The 14,895-nt window shown below is 40.5% G+C and overlaps 1 protein-coding gene across 1 annotated transcript in view; it reads right to left on the bottom strand.

Annotated features, from left to right (window-relative positions):
- NOX4 (NADPH oxidase 4) overlaps window positions 1-14,895 on the bottom strand; it is a 99,382-nt gene that overhangs the window by 44,129 nt on the left and 40,358 nt on the right. Inside the window, exon 12 of the mRNA XM_072326836.1 lies at window positions 7,628-7,688. Within this exon, the coding sequence (XP_072182937.1) occupies window positions 7,628-7,688 (61 nt within the window). The remainder of the gene's footprint in view (window positions 1-7,627; window positions 7,689-14,895) is intronic.

The raw sequence follows: 14,895 nt of genomic DNA, 5'->3' as shown, positions 1-14,895 counted from the left end.
CTATACTGCCAAGTATGTAAACCTGCTGTTGGCCCAGGGTCAGGACAGCGCTTTCAGTGCATGTTCTGAGGTTTGGCTGGTAAAGGAAGAATGGTAAGTAATATTTCTGAGGCTGTCACACTCATTTTTATCCACAGGAATCTTATTTCCGACGTTGGTAATTATATAGTTGGGTGGTGACAGGTTTTTTATAACCTTTATGATTGAATGGGATAAATCTCCTGGGGAAGGCTGGGATAGAGAAGAGTTGTGGTTACAAGATACTCCTCAAAAATTCTTGGATCACAGGCTGTGTGCCACATAGAAAAACTCTTCAGCTACTGCCTGGTGAAGCAGAGAATCAACACACATGCAAAAGTCAAAGTCTAGATGGAGCAACATGGAAATGTGTGTGACAATGGAAAGCTGAGTTGCCAGGGGCTAGAGGGAACCAAAGCAGAATTTGCTTCTTCTGAAGAGTTCTTCTGAAGAGTAAAGCATCATGCAGGAACTGGGAGCACATATAGGTAACTGCCCCTTCTGCTCAGGAAGTTTACAGACATCAGCAATTTCTACAGCAGTTATTCCAGTTCTTTTGACATTCCCAATTTGAAACACTATTTTCCTAATTAACTACAGCACTTTCACAGTCTGTTAGGAAAGGGTGCCAGAAATAGGCCTCTTCAATCTAATTTTAAGATATTTTAACTAACAATTGTGATAGCTCCCATTTTCAAGTCTGAAATGTGTTTGCATTTTTCATCTGCCCTGAGGGAGAAGCTTCACTGAACTGAGAACAAACAAGAAGTTGGTCTGGAAGGCATTGCTCAGCAAAACCTGAGAGGCATCCAAGCAAGTGGGCTACAGCCTCAGGGTAGTGCATGCATGAAAAGCTGGCATTTTTGTCAATTCTCCCATTCCTTTGGAAACCATTACATGTCTGTTAAAGGTGCTCATACAAAGGAACCATGAAGTCCAGCTAGACTTCACATATTAAGCGTCTGAAGCAGCCCTGATTCTCTGCACAGAAACTACCACAAGAATGAGACCCCCATATGCATGCATCCAAAGAACTGGCAACTCTAGAATAGCAACTCTGTCTTCTCAACAAATCAAACACTGCAAAGAAACACAGATTATTATAGCAAAAATTTGCATGGAAGCCCACTCACATACATCTCTTGGAGCCTTCCTATTCTGTAACTCTATTTTCAAGGTGAAGTGTGCGTTGTCTTTTTTCTGTTTTCACTACATTCATTTAATTCCCATCGGTTGTTACATGCTAGTGAGCCCCAGAGCAGGAGCTCAGTAACAGGGAGTTACACATACAGAAACTTCAAGGCAACCTTCTGTCCTAACAAACTTGATTTTCTTCTCCATGAAGAAAAAAAGTCACAGACTGCTTAAATCAGAGCCGATGTAAGTTATACTGGGTTTGGTATTCTGTCTGCTGCAGTTCAAGTGTTCAACAGTCCTCAGCTGGAGTCAAAACTTCAGACATGTTCTTTCAGCAGTAACTCTTTATTCGGGGAAAAGGGGCTTTCAGCACGCAGCCAGTGAACTGAATCTGTTATCTTCCTTTTCCTCCATTCCCCTAATCCTGCCTTTAATGAGCTGTTTACATGCATAAATAAAAAGATAATGAATGCTAACAGCACTGAAGAATAGAACTAGTATTCTTTCTAGCACACTTTAGCTAATTATATTGTTAAGGTATTTTAACCTCCCAGTAATGTAACAGTACTACTTTTATTACTAATATCAAATTATGTAAAAGATACACAATTAAACCTCTTAAGCACTCAATTCTGAAATCTTCTTTAGAAGCACAAGTAGGATTCACTGAGAAGATAAGAATTAGCAGTCATAAAACATAAGAGAAAAAAATAACATCTCTTCCATCTCTGCCTTCAGCTTTCCGGAATAAACAACACTACCACAACATTAACACCTTTACACCCTGCCAGGAATCCCATGAAATAACTGAACACAACAAAATTCATGTTTCTACGGAATGAGGAAAGCCCAAATCAAACAGAGCTGGGGGTAATAGGAAGCAAGGTGAGCAACTGCTCATTAGAAGTGACTAGATAGCTTTAGAGAAACTTGGTAGCAATGACAGTGACCCCAGGCCAACACTCTCACATCCTGCTGGCAGACTCTGTAGTCATATTATTCCTTCTTATCACCTTCTGCTTCACACTACTCCGTGAAATAAGATCCACTACGAATATGGCTGATACTGTCAGAGTGATCCACTATTTCAGTGTCTTCCCAACTATTCCCTGCATTACTAAATAATATTTCTTTGCTAGCTCTTACACCAGGTAAGGGTAACAATGCGCATTGAGCTTCAGATCTTCTCTGTATTAGGAGCTTCAAGGTCTTATGAGGGTAATTAAGATAGTCCACAAAGATATGACAAAATCTCGCTGTCCAGGAAGTTTAGATTATGCCTCCTTCAGAGCCAATTAGAAGGCATGTTTATTTGCATCTGGAGAGGAGTCAAAAAATCCTTAGTCTATCGCCAACAGGTCACAGTATCACAGTATCGTGCGAGTTGGAAGGGACCTTAGATCAAACAACTGCATTACAAATTATGCCTGCTTAAAAATAAGAATCCCTTGCTGAGATTTGAGTTTACAGAGGGTTAAACAAGATCCATGTTTTCATACATTTGCCATGTTCTGAGAAAAGAATCATAGAATCTTAGAATGGCCTGGGTTGAAAAGGACCACAATGATCATCTAGTTCCAACCCCTCTGATACATGCAGGGTCACCAACCACCAGACCAGGCTGCCCAGAGGCACATCCAGCCTGACCTTGAATGCCTCCAGGGATGGGGCATCCACAACCTCCTTGGGCAACCTGTTCCAGTGTGTCACTGTTGTTTTCAACTGAATTATATATTTTTTTCCTGAAATACCTTCTCCAAACTTGGATCTTCCAGAAAAAAAAAAAAAGACCATGACAGTATCTGATAAAAATTCATAACCTCAAGGACCCTGTGACCCTGCCTACCCTCATCTCCAACAAGAAGAGTTAAGATAAGATACCTATTTTCTGATGAGACATAGTTTTCTACAATACTGAAGATGAATGCGCTAAAATAAATAGGTCTCTCCAAAAGTAATGTTTCTTATGGAAACTACAACAGAAAGAAAGAGCACAACAGCACTGTTTCCCAGAGCAAATTCTCAGATATAAAACACAATTTCTCAATATAGTCATGGATGACGAAGAAAGCTATAAACTTAAGTTCACAAGTATGGCTGAACATGGCTGTTCAGTGTACAACTTATTTCTCACATCACAACCACCACTGTTTGGCTTTCCAGCAATACTCAGAGAGCACCCATGAATATCAGTGGGTGCCATTCTTTGCACACGGAGGAACTCAATCACACACCTTTGCTTCATACACACTTCCATGTCAGATGCCATTTTGTCAGACTGCTCCTCTGCTGCCATCTGTCACACAGCAAACAAATGCAGTGGAATACTGGTGGGGAGGGACAACCTCTGCTGCCATGCCACCAGCATCCACCTCTGACATTGTGGGCCAGCATAATAAAATAGGAGTCATTGCTTTTGGAGCATCTCCCACAGATCTGTTGTGATTCTAGCTCAGCACCTCCTGTTGCCACAGTGTTTACTAAGCTGAGTGCATGGAAGTATAAGATTTAATGGGTCGTATTGAAGTGCTATTATGGGGCTTTCATAATTGATATCTTGATGCTTAGAATGGTGGACAGGTTGTGCAAATATTCTCCAGGATCATAACCACCTGAGCAGCAGGATGATTTCATTACAAGATAAAAATGACTGCAGAGGACAGAACAGCAGCAGTGTTTTAAACACAATCCCGTCTCAATTTGTACCAGAAACAGCCTGCAGCATAACAGCAATGTTTTAATGCCTTAAATCATGCAGTTCACCGCAACACTTCTTAGTGCTGCCTGCTTGTTTCCCCACAAAAACATGTTGCATGGCTTCAAAAGCCAGTCATTTCAACACCGTCAATACCACTTTCTGTCTAGCACCCTGAAGTATGGCCAGTAAATGAGACACACTGTCTTGCATTGCTGTGTTTTCACTGCTCTTGAGAGGCTGGACACATCAAGCACAGTCTGTAGGTTCTCTCCTTTTCCCTCCAGAGGTGTCAGATGGAATGTCAGCTTTCAGAGTAAACAAGTGGCACTTGAGGCAGCAGTGAGAAGAGCAGAAGCACACCCTGACAGGTGACAATGCTAGGACAAACAAGGCGTCAAGTGAGGAAAAAACAACTTAAAATCCTTTCGTAAATACTAAGACTCCAAATTTCTCAAAGCTGACTGAGAAAAAGGTGACCAAAAAGATATGAGAGAAGCAGAACAGAATAGGTGTTTAGAAGTCATTAATGGCAAAATCAGCTAATTAGCTCATCTACAGATCTCATTACAGATTCATACAGAAACCCTTGCAGAGACACCAGTGATCTGCGAGGTTTAAAGCCATCACCCACCAGCACTACCTGCTGGGCAGCTGCACTGTAAGACATGCTGGTGTAGCTCAGAATGAGTGCTAGTCCAAGCTGCATGGCTTCACATTTGCCATTACCAGACATCAGCCACCAGAAACACACAGTGAGTACAGAGATGCCCAGAGAGGTGGTGGATACCCCATCCCTGGAGACACTTAAGGCCAGACTGGATGGGGCTCTGCACAACCTGCAGATGTTCCTGTGCAGAAGGGTTTAACGAGATGACCTTTAAAGATCCCTTCCAACTCAAGCCGTTCTATGATTCTATGACTTACATAAGCACGTGTCTGAAATAGCAATAATTACATTATCATTCTTTAGCAGGTTTGTAGGAGCTACGCACAAGATCCACTGAGCACAGCAAAAGGTGGAAAAAACATGTCAGGAATCTGCATATTTGAAAAACTCACAACGAACTTTCAATTAGCAAAACTAGCTCTAAAGTAAAGATGCATAACTTGACTTTCTTTAAAATCAGTGAAGAGAAAAAGGCATGCTTGGGGCTTGGTTTGTCTCCAGAAACAGACACAGCAATAGGTCAGAAGCCTACATAAGAAGCCAAGAGAAGCAGTCCACAGGAAGGAATCTACACAGGCATCTAAGACCACATTACAGGAATATCACTGCCTGTGTATCTCTATTTTCTGTAACAAACGTGAATGTTGAACACAATACATTTACTAATTCTACCATAACACAGACAATAAATGACAGATCTCAGATTTATATTGGAAATATACACAGTGCTTCTGAGAAGCGCAGGTTCTCAAGTGTTCTGAGTTCAGACACCTCCATTTGATTTCAATAAAGCAAGAAATACATCACTTAGGGGATCTTGATTACTCTTAGCTTTGCGAAGGTCTTAGAGATACAGTTTCTGAAGATTCGTCCTTTCTCCCCTACTTCTTCTGTCCCACGTTTTGTGATATTCAAATCATGGCTTTAAAAAGCAAATAATTATATATACTGCCTTAAAACCCACTATGTATGTGTTCCTGTGCAAAAAGAAAAATAATAATTCTAAAGGGACTGCTTTTTTTTCAGAAGCCTCTTCTTCCAAGTCACTGGATATCTACAGTTACATGCACTGGGATATGGACAATAATTGGCATTATTTAACAGCCACATCTCACCAGTAGCTGATAACTCTATTACCCCTTATCTTTCCTCTTGACACACAGTTGCTTTCCCAGCTGACAAAATACAATCACTAAGGCCACAAGGTATTCTATTCAATTTTCAAAACACGAGACTCAGTGTCAGAGACTTGACCTGAAACATAACTTACAGAATTGATTTGCCAGCACTGTGCTTTCAGCCCCAGCTCATGTCCTTACATCTAATGGAAGGCAGTAGTTCTTTCTGTATATCTTTCAGGTGCAGGCAGCAGAAACTGAACTCAGTGAGGAGAGCAACATCTCAAATGAACTGGTTCTTCCCTGTACTTCACACCGTATCTGCACTCTTCTTGCATCTCTTTAATTTAAGCCTGTAATTGAGATCTCTAAAATAAATTGCTAACTCTCTTTGGTATCATGCATAAACTGTCAGGAAAGTGAAAATGTGACACATAGAGAATCTGAATAAATAGGATAAAGGCTGAGGGAATATGTTGTGAGAGGAGCTTAAATGACAGAATGCTGCATAAAAACTCTCCCAGCCCAATATCCTGTCTCTGGGAGCAGCCATTAAAATATGATTAAGAAAGATTATAAGGAACATGGCAAATGTCTTAGTACATCTTCAGTATTCTCCTCCAACAGTCAGAGGATTAGAGACCATTAATTGTTAGAGGGCTTAAGGGAATGAGTGAGAAGAGGGTTGTCTGGTAGAGATGCAGGGTAAACAGCCTGCTTCCTGACAGCACGTTTGACCCAGGGGGAGATATCCCTGTGTAGCTATATCACAACAAATGCTCCTTGTATTGTAACAGTATTCTGAGTTCTACTTAGGTCAATTTCCACAGCCCTACTTAGGCAGACCTGCTTCATAATGGAGAATATAGATACTGAGCTGGAAGAAAGACATTTGAATACTATTAAAGAGCAATTCACAGCACTGAGGGAGAGACTTAAAAGATGCCACTTCTTCACTTGGAAAACTCAATCTAGCACTTCTCTGGGGTTCATACTGTCCTGTCCCAACCCAGGTAGTAGGAGCGTACAAAAACAGCTTACTGAGGCAGAACGAAGACCAGTTAGGCCCATACTCTGCCACTGTCTGACCAATAACTTGTATTTTAAGACAGGACAGAAAACTGGGGTGATCATATGTACAAATGGCATTACCCTCTCAACCTTTTCCTTTTAAAGTTTCAGATACTTCCACAGCTGAGTACGCACTTGGACCAGCAACTTGAACAGACACTGATGCACTTACTTTCCCTGAACTGTCTAATCCGTTTCAGGGTTTAGTTTGACTCCATTCCACAAAAACACAAGCCAAAACAAATTAACACGGAAAACATTGCTTCGTAGGAAATGAACAAGATGGTGTTGTTTATTTATCTTCCTTACAAGGAAATGCTATGCTAAGCAAAAAGAAAGTCAGCTGCCAAGCAATGATGACAACTACCACTTGTGTATAACTGTATAGGGAGCAGGAAATTAACGTTTTCCTCTGCAGGGAATCTCGGTTTACACCTTTGGTCTGGAGGACATTCAGAGAGCAATGGAAGAGCGTGGAAGAACATGAAAGCAACCTGTAATCTCAGTGTTCCATGGGTGTTAATTAACCTGGCAGCCATTCAGATCGCTGGCACTAAAATCCTCTTATCTGAGAGCTGCACATTTCAGCATTTCTGCAGTCTCTGCTATGTACAGAGGCACTGTACAAGGGCAGCAGGCTACCAAAATAATAAGAAAAAGAGGCAGAAGCTTGAGGATGACTGCAAATCATTAAACTGTGATCAGAACATCTGTTAGTAGTTGAAGAAACATGCTATCTGGAGAAATTCACATCTCAATAAAGCAAAGGTTGCATCAAGAATGCAGTAAGAACATCTTTGAGAAAACAAGCATAAATGTTCTCTAGTGAAAGTGTGCTGTGATTGAGCAGAACTATGCTGAAGCCAGAAAGTTTGAATCAAGATATTGGTCTCTGAAAGGAATTGTTTTTCTACGTACCTGTCCAGTCTCCTACTACTTTAAGGTGGACCCCAAACGTTGCTTTGGAATCTGTAGGGCACTAAAAATATTAAATATATTAAGGACCAATTCCAAGTAACAAGAAAGTAAAAAAAATAAACACATTCAAAATACAGTTGTTAAGACAGAATCTGTTGTAAATAGGTCATTCCTGAGGAGCCCTATCAGCAGCTACTCCCTTTATAAAGCAGGTCTAGCACCAGTATGGTTCCTCCACTCAGTTTTAAACCTTTCACCTGTTTACAGGGTTTGCCTGGAGGTACAACTTGAAACAACCACCTCCTAAGCATTACTCAGCAGTGGTAACAACTAAGGTTAGAGCAGTACAAAAGTACATCCCCCTCCTACCCTTACCATTCAACATCAGGAACTGCCCCACCATCCCTACATCAAGGCATTTAATGAAACATCTTTCCGTTCAGAGATTTCTGTTTCTTCAGTGTCAGGGCTCCTAATTCAAGCTGATCATTTTCACACAGCTGTTGCTTTATTTTATGCTAAAACTGAGATTTTGATGCCATTTACAAGAGCTTAAGAGTCTGCAAAGGAAGAACATCAGATTGCACGATGCACAATCAAATCACGTTGCAGACGCTATGCTCTCACTTTGCACCTATGGCTTCATGTCAGGAATACTTAAATGTAATTATAAACAAAGGAATTGTTATTTACAATCTTATTTACACCATGATATCTAGAAACTTCCAGTCATGCCACGTCAAAGGTCTAAGGAGTCACCTCAGTTTGACTCCTTGTTAGCCACAGGGAGAGCTCAAACTCAGTGGATGGACAATTTCTGCTGAGACACCAAATGATTTCACACATGAACAGGACAACCATTATTTCTCAAGGATTCTTCACTTTCCTTCTATAAACCAGCACTATTCATTTCTCTTTGACAAAAGACACTACTGCATTTTAACATCTTCCCTAGAATCTGCTAACAACTGATCTAAGGTCTATCATGAATTCAGCACTCAATCAATGACACTTCTATCTCTGTTTCCTCCTGCTAAAGACAAATACAAACACCAAGAGAAAGCTGAAATCCATGGAACATATCTGTATTATAAATAAGAGGCTCAGGGAAGCCAAGCACCAAAGCCTCAATCATCTACCAAGTTTGTGAGGACATTTTTTCAACCATTTCCAGCACGAAATCAATCTCAGATAAACCTGGAATGGGAAACCACTGGCCTCAGGGCTTGAGGATCCATTCAAACCCCTCCTTATAGAGAAGAAAAGAAGTAGGTAATATTTTAGTATTCTCTACATCTTGCCTAACCTACAACAAGGATTAAAAAGCCCCCACTGGCCATTCAATCTTCCTGAAGAGGAAGATCATTCTTTTTTAAGAGTACTGATTACTACAAAGATTTGTTAACTGTCATCTTTCAAGTTTTCCTACAAACATTTAGTTCGGATACTTATTTAGGCAAGTCTTAGCTTTCAACAATACAGTATTAAGGTAAGGTTGCAGACAAATGTCATATAACCACATCTATATTTGCTATGGCAATTTTCACTGTCCTCCAGAAGAAAAACATAAGAGCAATTCTCAACATAAAAATAGATATGTCTCCTCTCAGCTAGAAAGAAGTGTTCTAGCCACAAATACATTGGTTTTCCTGGGGACTTCTGTAGGAGCCTTTGATGGAGCTGATCTTTCATTCTGGGTTGTCCTGCAGTTCTCTATGTTTCACAGGAGACTGAGTGGTTTTCTTGGTACAAACATGAAAAATCCCAGTTTGGCACACCTTCTATAAAACTGCCTGTCACTCCCTCATTCCATTACAGTTAGCGGCTGAACAACTCTTGACTCTAGCTGAAATAGGTTCAAATCCATTATACTTCATGTTAACCTTGGGACGAACTCCTTTCTACATTAAAAATGGCATTTATCTCTCTTTAGTCTCTAGGAAGCCTATTTTGATACCTATAACTAGATATGAGGGTTCATTGGAAAGTTCTAGAAAATCTTATTGTGCTACTAAATCTTACCAGAAGAAACACACCCATCATGTGGGCAACACAGTGTTAAATTCCCCACATTCAAGAGAAAGAAAAAGTGCAGATGGTCCAGCAAAGAGTCACCAAGATGATTTGGTTACAGAATCAGACATAAACAGAGAGATCCAAGAAAACGTGTGTTTAGTCCAGAAAAAAGAAAAAAAAAAAAAAAAAAAAAAAAAAAAAGAAGGTTCAGAGTGATCGGAGTGGCCTTTGACATGGTCCCACACCACATCCTTATCTCCAAATTGGAGAGATATGGATCTGAAGGATGGACTATTCAGGGGATGAAAATTGGGTGGATGGTTGCAGCTGGAGGGTTGCAGTCAACAGCCAGGTGAGACCAGTGACGAGTGACATCCCTCACCAGTCTTTGGACAGGTACTCTTTAATATATTTATCAATGACACAGTGAGATTGAACGCACCCTCAGCAAGTTTGCTGATGACAAAATGGTGCAGTTGATACAACAGAAGGAAGGGGTGTGATCCAGAGGGACCTGGACAGACTTAAAAAATGGAACCATGAGACAAAGGCCAAGAGTAAGGTGCAGCACTTCAGTTGAGACAATCCAGGTTTGCGTACAGACTGGAAGAAGAAATCCTTGAAAGCAGCCCAGCTGAGGACTTCAGAAGGTCTTTGAGAAGGTCTTGGTGGGTAAAAAGTTGAATATGAGCCAGCAGTGCATGCTTGTAGCCCCAAAGGAGCAGTATCCTGGGCTGCATAGAAAAAGAGGTGGCAGCAGGGCTGATTAGAGTCAGTTTACAATGGCTATCTACTATGAAGAAGATGGAGACAAGGGGCAAAGTTGCTTCATGAGAAACTCATTGTGCATGTAAGAAAGATATCCTTCACTGAAAGAACAGTTAAGCATTGGAATAGGTAACCCACAGAAATGGAGGAATTTATCTTCTTCCATTGCAGAGGATTCTTCCATCTTAAGACCTTCCTATGAAACTGTGATTTGAACCTGGAAATTTTTATTTATGCATTTATTGTAAAAAAAAAAAAAAAAAGCACTTATTTTATGCCTCTCATCTCCGTAAACACAGCAACTCTCCCATCTCTGGCTTTTTCTAGACTGTTAAGAGAAAATTCTTCATAAGAAAAATATTCAGAGTTTTTAAAAGTTCCATGGTAAAAGTGGGTTAACTTCCATGTATTACCAACAGATAGCTGTGTAAGTGTAATGAAATACAACAAAATTCTTACAGATTTAACTGTCTTTGTGGAATCAGGAAATCACAGAATAGCAGAGAGTGGAAAGCACTTCCGAAGCCTGGCTTAGCTCATTGCCTCTGCTCGTGCAGTCAGCGAGAGCAATGCCCTGTCTTGTTTTGCTTATCTTCAAGAAGGAAACTCCACAGTTTCCCTGGGCCAACCCATGCCAGTGTTCCTACTCCCTCACAGCAATGTGTTTTTTTTTCTTTTGTTCAGATGGAACCTGAAGTACTTCAGTTTGTGACCACTGTCCTGTCACTGTACGTAATTGAGAAGAGTCAGCTTTGATCTTAATTTCCTCCTACCAGGCATTTATGCCATAGATGAGATTCCCTCCCAAGCCTCTTCTTCTCATGGCTGAAGAGACCCAACTCTTTCAGCCTCTCATTACAGAAGAGATGCTCTGGCCCCTTAAGCATGTTTGTGTTTGTGCTACAGCATGTCTATGTCTCTCTTATTCTGGGGAGCTCAGAACTTGAAATGGAGCTCAAGATGTACTCACTGATGCTGAGGTACAGGATAATGTTGCTTATCCACCTAACACAGTCCAGGAGGCTGCTGACCTTCTTAATAGCAAGAAGACATTGCTGGTTCATTTTTAACCTGGTGTCAACTAAGACTTTCGGATCCTCCTCTCCTCAGTTCCTTGTCAGTAGGTCAGGTACTCATAACTGGGATTAATCCTCACCAAGGGGAGGACTTCAAGTATTTTCCTGATATTCATAAGGTTCCTGTCAGCATTTTTTTCCAGCCTGCCAATTCCCCCCAGTGGCAAGGCAGTCATTTAGTGTACTAACCAGTCTTCCCAGTTTTGCAAGGTTGGCTACTGACCCCTGAGGCAGACCAGTGCTGACTGGCCTCCAACTTGACAGCTGCTCACAATCCTTTCCAGAGCTTTCAATTTACCTCCACGGCCATTCACCTAGTCTATACTTCACTGATTTCTCAGTGAGGATCAGTGTCAAAAGACATGTGAGATATACTATTGCCTATTTTACATACCTCAATCTCTGATCACCTATTCCATTCTATTTCATAGAATCACAGAGTATCCTGAGATGTAAGGTACCCACAAGGATCATCAAGACCAGTTCCACTCTACATGCAGGATCAGCCCAAATCCAAACACTGTGTCTGAAAACCTTGCCTAAATGCTCCTTGAGCTCCAGCAGCTTGGGGCTGTGCCCACTGCCATCCCTGGGCAAACTGTTCCATGCTCAGCCCTTCTGGTCATGAAACCTGGCTTTTTCAAGAACCCAACCCTATCCTCCCCTGACACAGCTTCATTTGCAATATGTAGTATTTCATCTTTAAAACACCTCACAGCTAACACTGCTTCAAGACTCTTGTTACAGTCAGCTCATGCATACACATAAACTGACACCTGTTTGTTCTGTACAGTAAAAGTCCAGCACAAGCTGAAGTGCCCTCTTGAACTGGAAATCAAGAAAACATCAATGTGGGTATTGGTCAAACAAAAGCATATCAAGGTGGCTTAAGCAGTGCATTCATGTTTGGCCTTCCCCTTCTCCTCCTAATCTGGAAAGCCTAAGACAGAAGCCAGTGACTGTTCATTGTACCGAAGCAAAAGTTGCATTCAGTCCCTTGAGAAATCTTATTTCTCAACACAATGAGAGAGAGGAAATTGTTAAGGTTAGACAATCCTGACATAATAAGTAAAAACCGAAACACATCATTCTCATAATTTCTTTTCCTTAAAAAATGTTTTCCAAACAGGAAAATCAATAACTTGCAATAAGAATGGACACTGGACATTATTAAATGGAATGTCACAAGTTCTGCAGTGATTCTTTCTTCACTTTGAAGAGCTGTAACGAACCTCATTTGATACACTCATTTGATTAAAATGCCACAGTACACAAATTAACTGTGGCAGATAGGTGTAATTACATGAAGCTACGTTAATCTCATTCTAACCCCAAGCTATCTGTATCTTCAGAAAGTGAAAACTCTCACAGGTAGGAACGTCTTTGCTAATCAGGTTGCCTGCTTGCATTTGGCCATCCTCCAAGGAAACTGAAGTCCAAAGGAATTCTGCTAAATGCAATAGAGCTGTGCATATTTACACCCCTGGAGAATACAATGTTCTTAGCATGGAAAATGGGTAGGTTTTCACAGAGTTGCTAATCACAAGTGGGAAAGTTTACAACACATATCTTCTTTCTATTTTTTTGCATGTATTTTCACATTCTGAGCAATGAAGATAGTATTTTGGGCATAGAACTCTTGGAATATAGATATAGAAAACACATTTAAATATTTTTTCTTCCTTTTTTTAAAAATGCTGATCATAATGGAAACACAAATTATCACATCAGGAATTAGGAACACCCTCTGGAGCAGCAACTGAATTACACTTACCATTGGTTATAGCTCTGGTATTTATGTCTATGCTGAAATAAAATATTAATTAAAAATACATCTGTGACTTAATAATGTAAGTAATTAATGTTTACCTCAGTAACTAGATTAATATACAGTCAAAATATATTTTATAAGTTTTGTAGACTGAATGCAATTCTTTACTTTCCTCTATGCCTTGCTTTTTATATAAATACAAACTGAGGGAACTGATTACTGTGAGTTCACAGTGGTAATGATTTACACCCACTTTATATCAGTATAAAACTCTCCTGGCATTGATGAGCAATGGAAAATCTAGGCATATGAGAGTACAACATATAGGAATTGAAAACTATCTTGTCAGCGCATCTGTGTTTCCAGCTTCCAACACCCAGATATCACCTATTCACCTATCACCTCTCAACTATTACCAGTCAGGAATTCTACCCAGAACAAGAATCAGGTAACATCTAATTGAAACAATAATGATTCTAAATACCACTGAAATATTTTAAAACATTCTTTCAGACCTTCAATTGTCGGTAGAGGCATTAAGTCAAGAGCAGACTACCAAGAAAATACAAACTTAATTCCTGAAAGTTTCTAGTTCTTCTGTACATCTCTACCTTTGTCCATAGGAACTCTAAGGATATGTTATTTATTTTTAGCAACAGAGCTGTCATGGAAGGTGTGACAGATATATTAGAACTACACTGCAGATTATCCATTAAAAGAAAAAACGGAAAGGGAAAGGAGGTCCACGTTATGCACCCCTGTGTGACTATGTGAATAAAGCACACGAGAAGCTCCTGTACAGTTGCACTTACCTACAGGCTTAACAGTGCTGGAGACACTGTTCTCAAACTGATGCAACACAGCAAACACCAACTTCTGTCTTTGGTGCTGTAGCAGGTGGCCTGAATTATTCCCAAAGTTACTAAGATCTACGCCACAGCTGGAAGAGCAAAGAAAAACCTCACCTTGTCCATTTTCAAGAGCTATAAAATGTTTGCAGTATTTGTTCAAATAAAGGTAAACTGCTTCAAAGGAGGTTTTCGCTTTTTGAAAAAGTTGTTATGTGATTCTAAGGTGGAGTTTGCAGATAATCCGACAGGGCCTGCAAACGCTGATAAGTCCCTGGTCTGCTTTCATGTCTATGACAGCCTGCCAGGGGGAACCAGCTGTGCTGCCAGCCCCTGCTCCATCAGCCTATCCTTGCTCCAGACTCAAGAGAAATCCTTGCATAGATGATGGAAAACATACAAAAGACAGCATAGTTGGAAAAGAGGCAGGACTGGAGGAAAAACAGAAAGAACTACACACAACCAACCTATTCTCCTTCCCACACTGGGGAAGGGGAAAAAAACAGTTTTTAAACTGTCAACTGACAAGAACATGTGAAGCTCATAATCTCAGTAAGACTGTAAGCTGTAGTTTGTCTGGTTTCATATAAAACTGGTATAAACATTCCTAACATGATTCATTCTGACATTACAAAATGAAGAGGAGTGATGACAAACACAGGCAGGCTATATAAAGGTAGCCAAGAAGTAGTAGCTAGACTTCAGACTGACTCATAGGAGGTGAATGCTGTAACACTGGGCTACCCCCACTTTTAACTAACGCGTCCCATATGAAGCCAATTTCAAAGG

This window comes from Excalfactoria chinensis, chromosome 1 (genome assembly GCF_039878825.1).
Source record: "Excalfactoria chinensis isolate bCotChi1 chromosome 1, bCotChi1.hap2, whole genome shotgun sequence".
Taxonomy (NCBI): domain Eukaryota; kingdom Metazoa; phylum Chordata; class Aves; order Galliformes; family Phasianidae; genus Excalfactoria; species Excalfactoria chinensis.
This window is presented reverse-complemented; position numbering and strand designations above follow the sequence as displayed.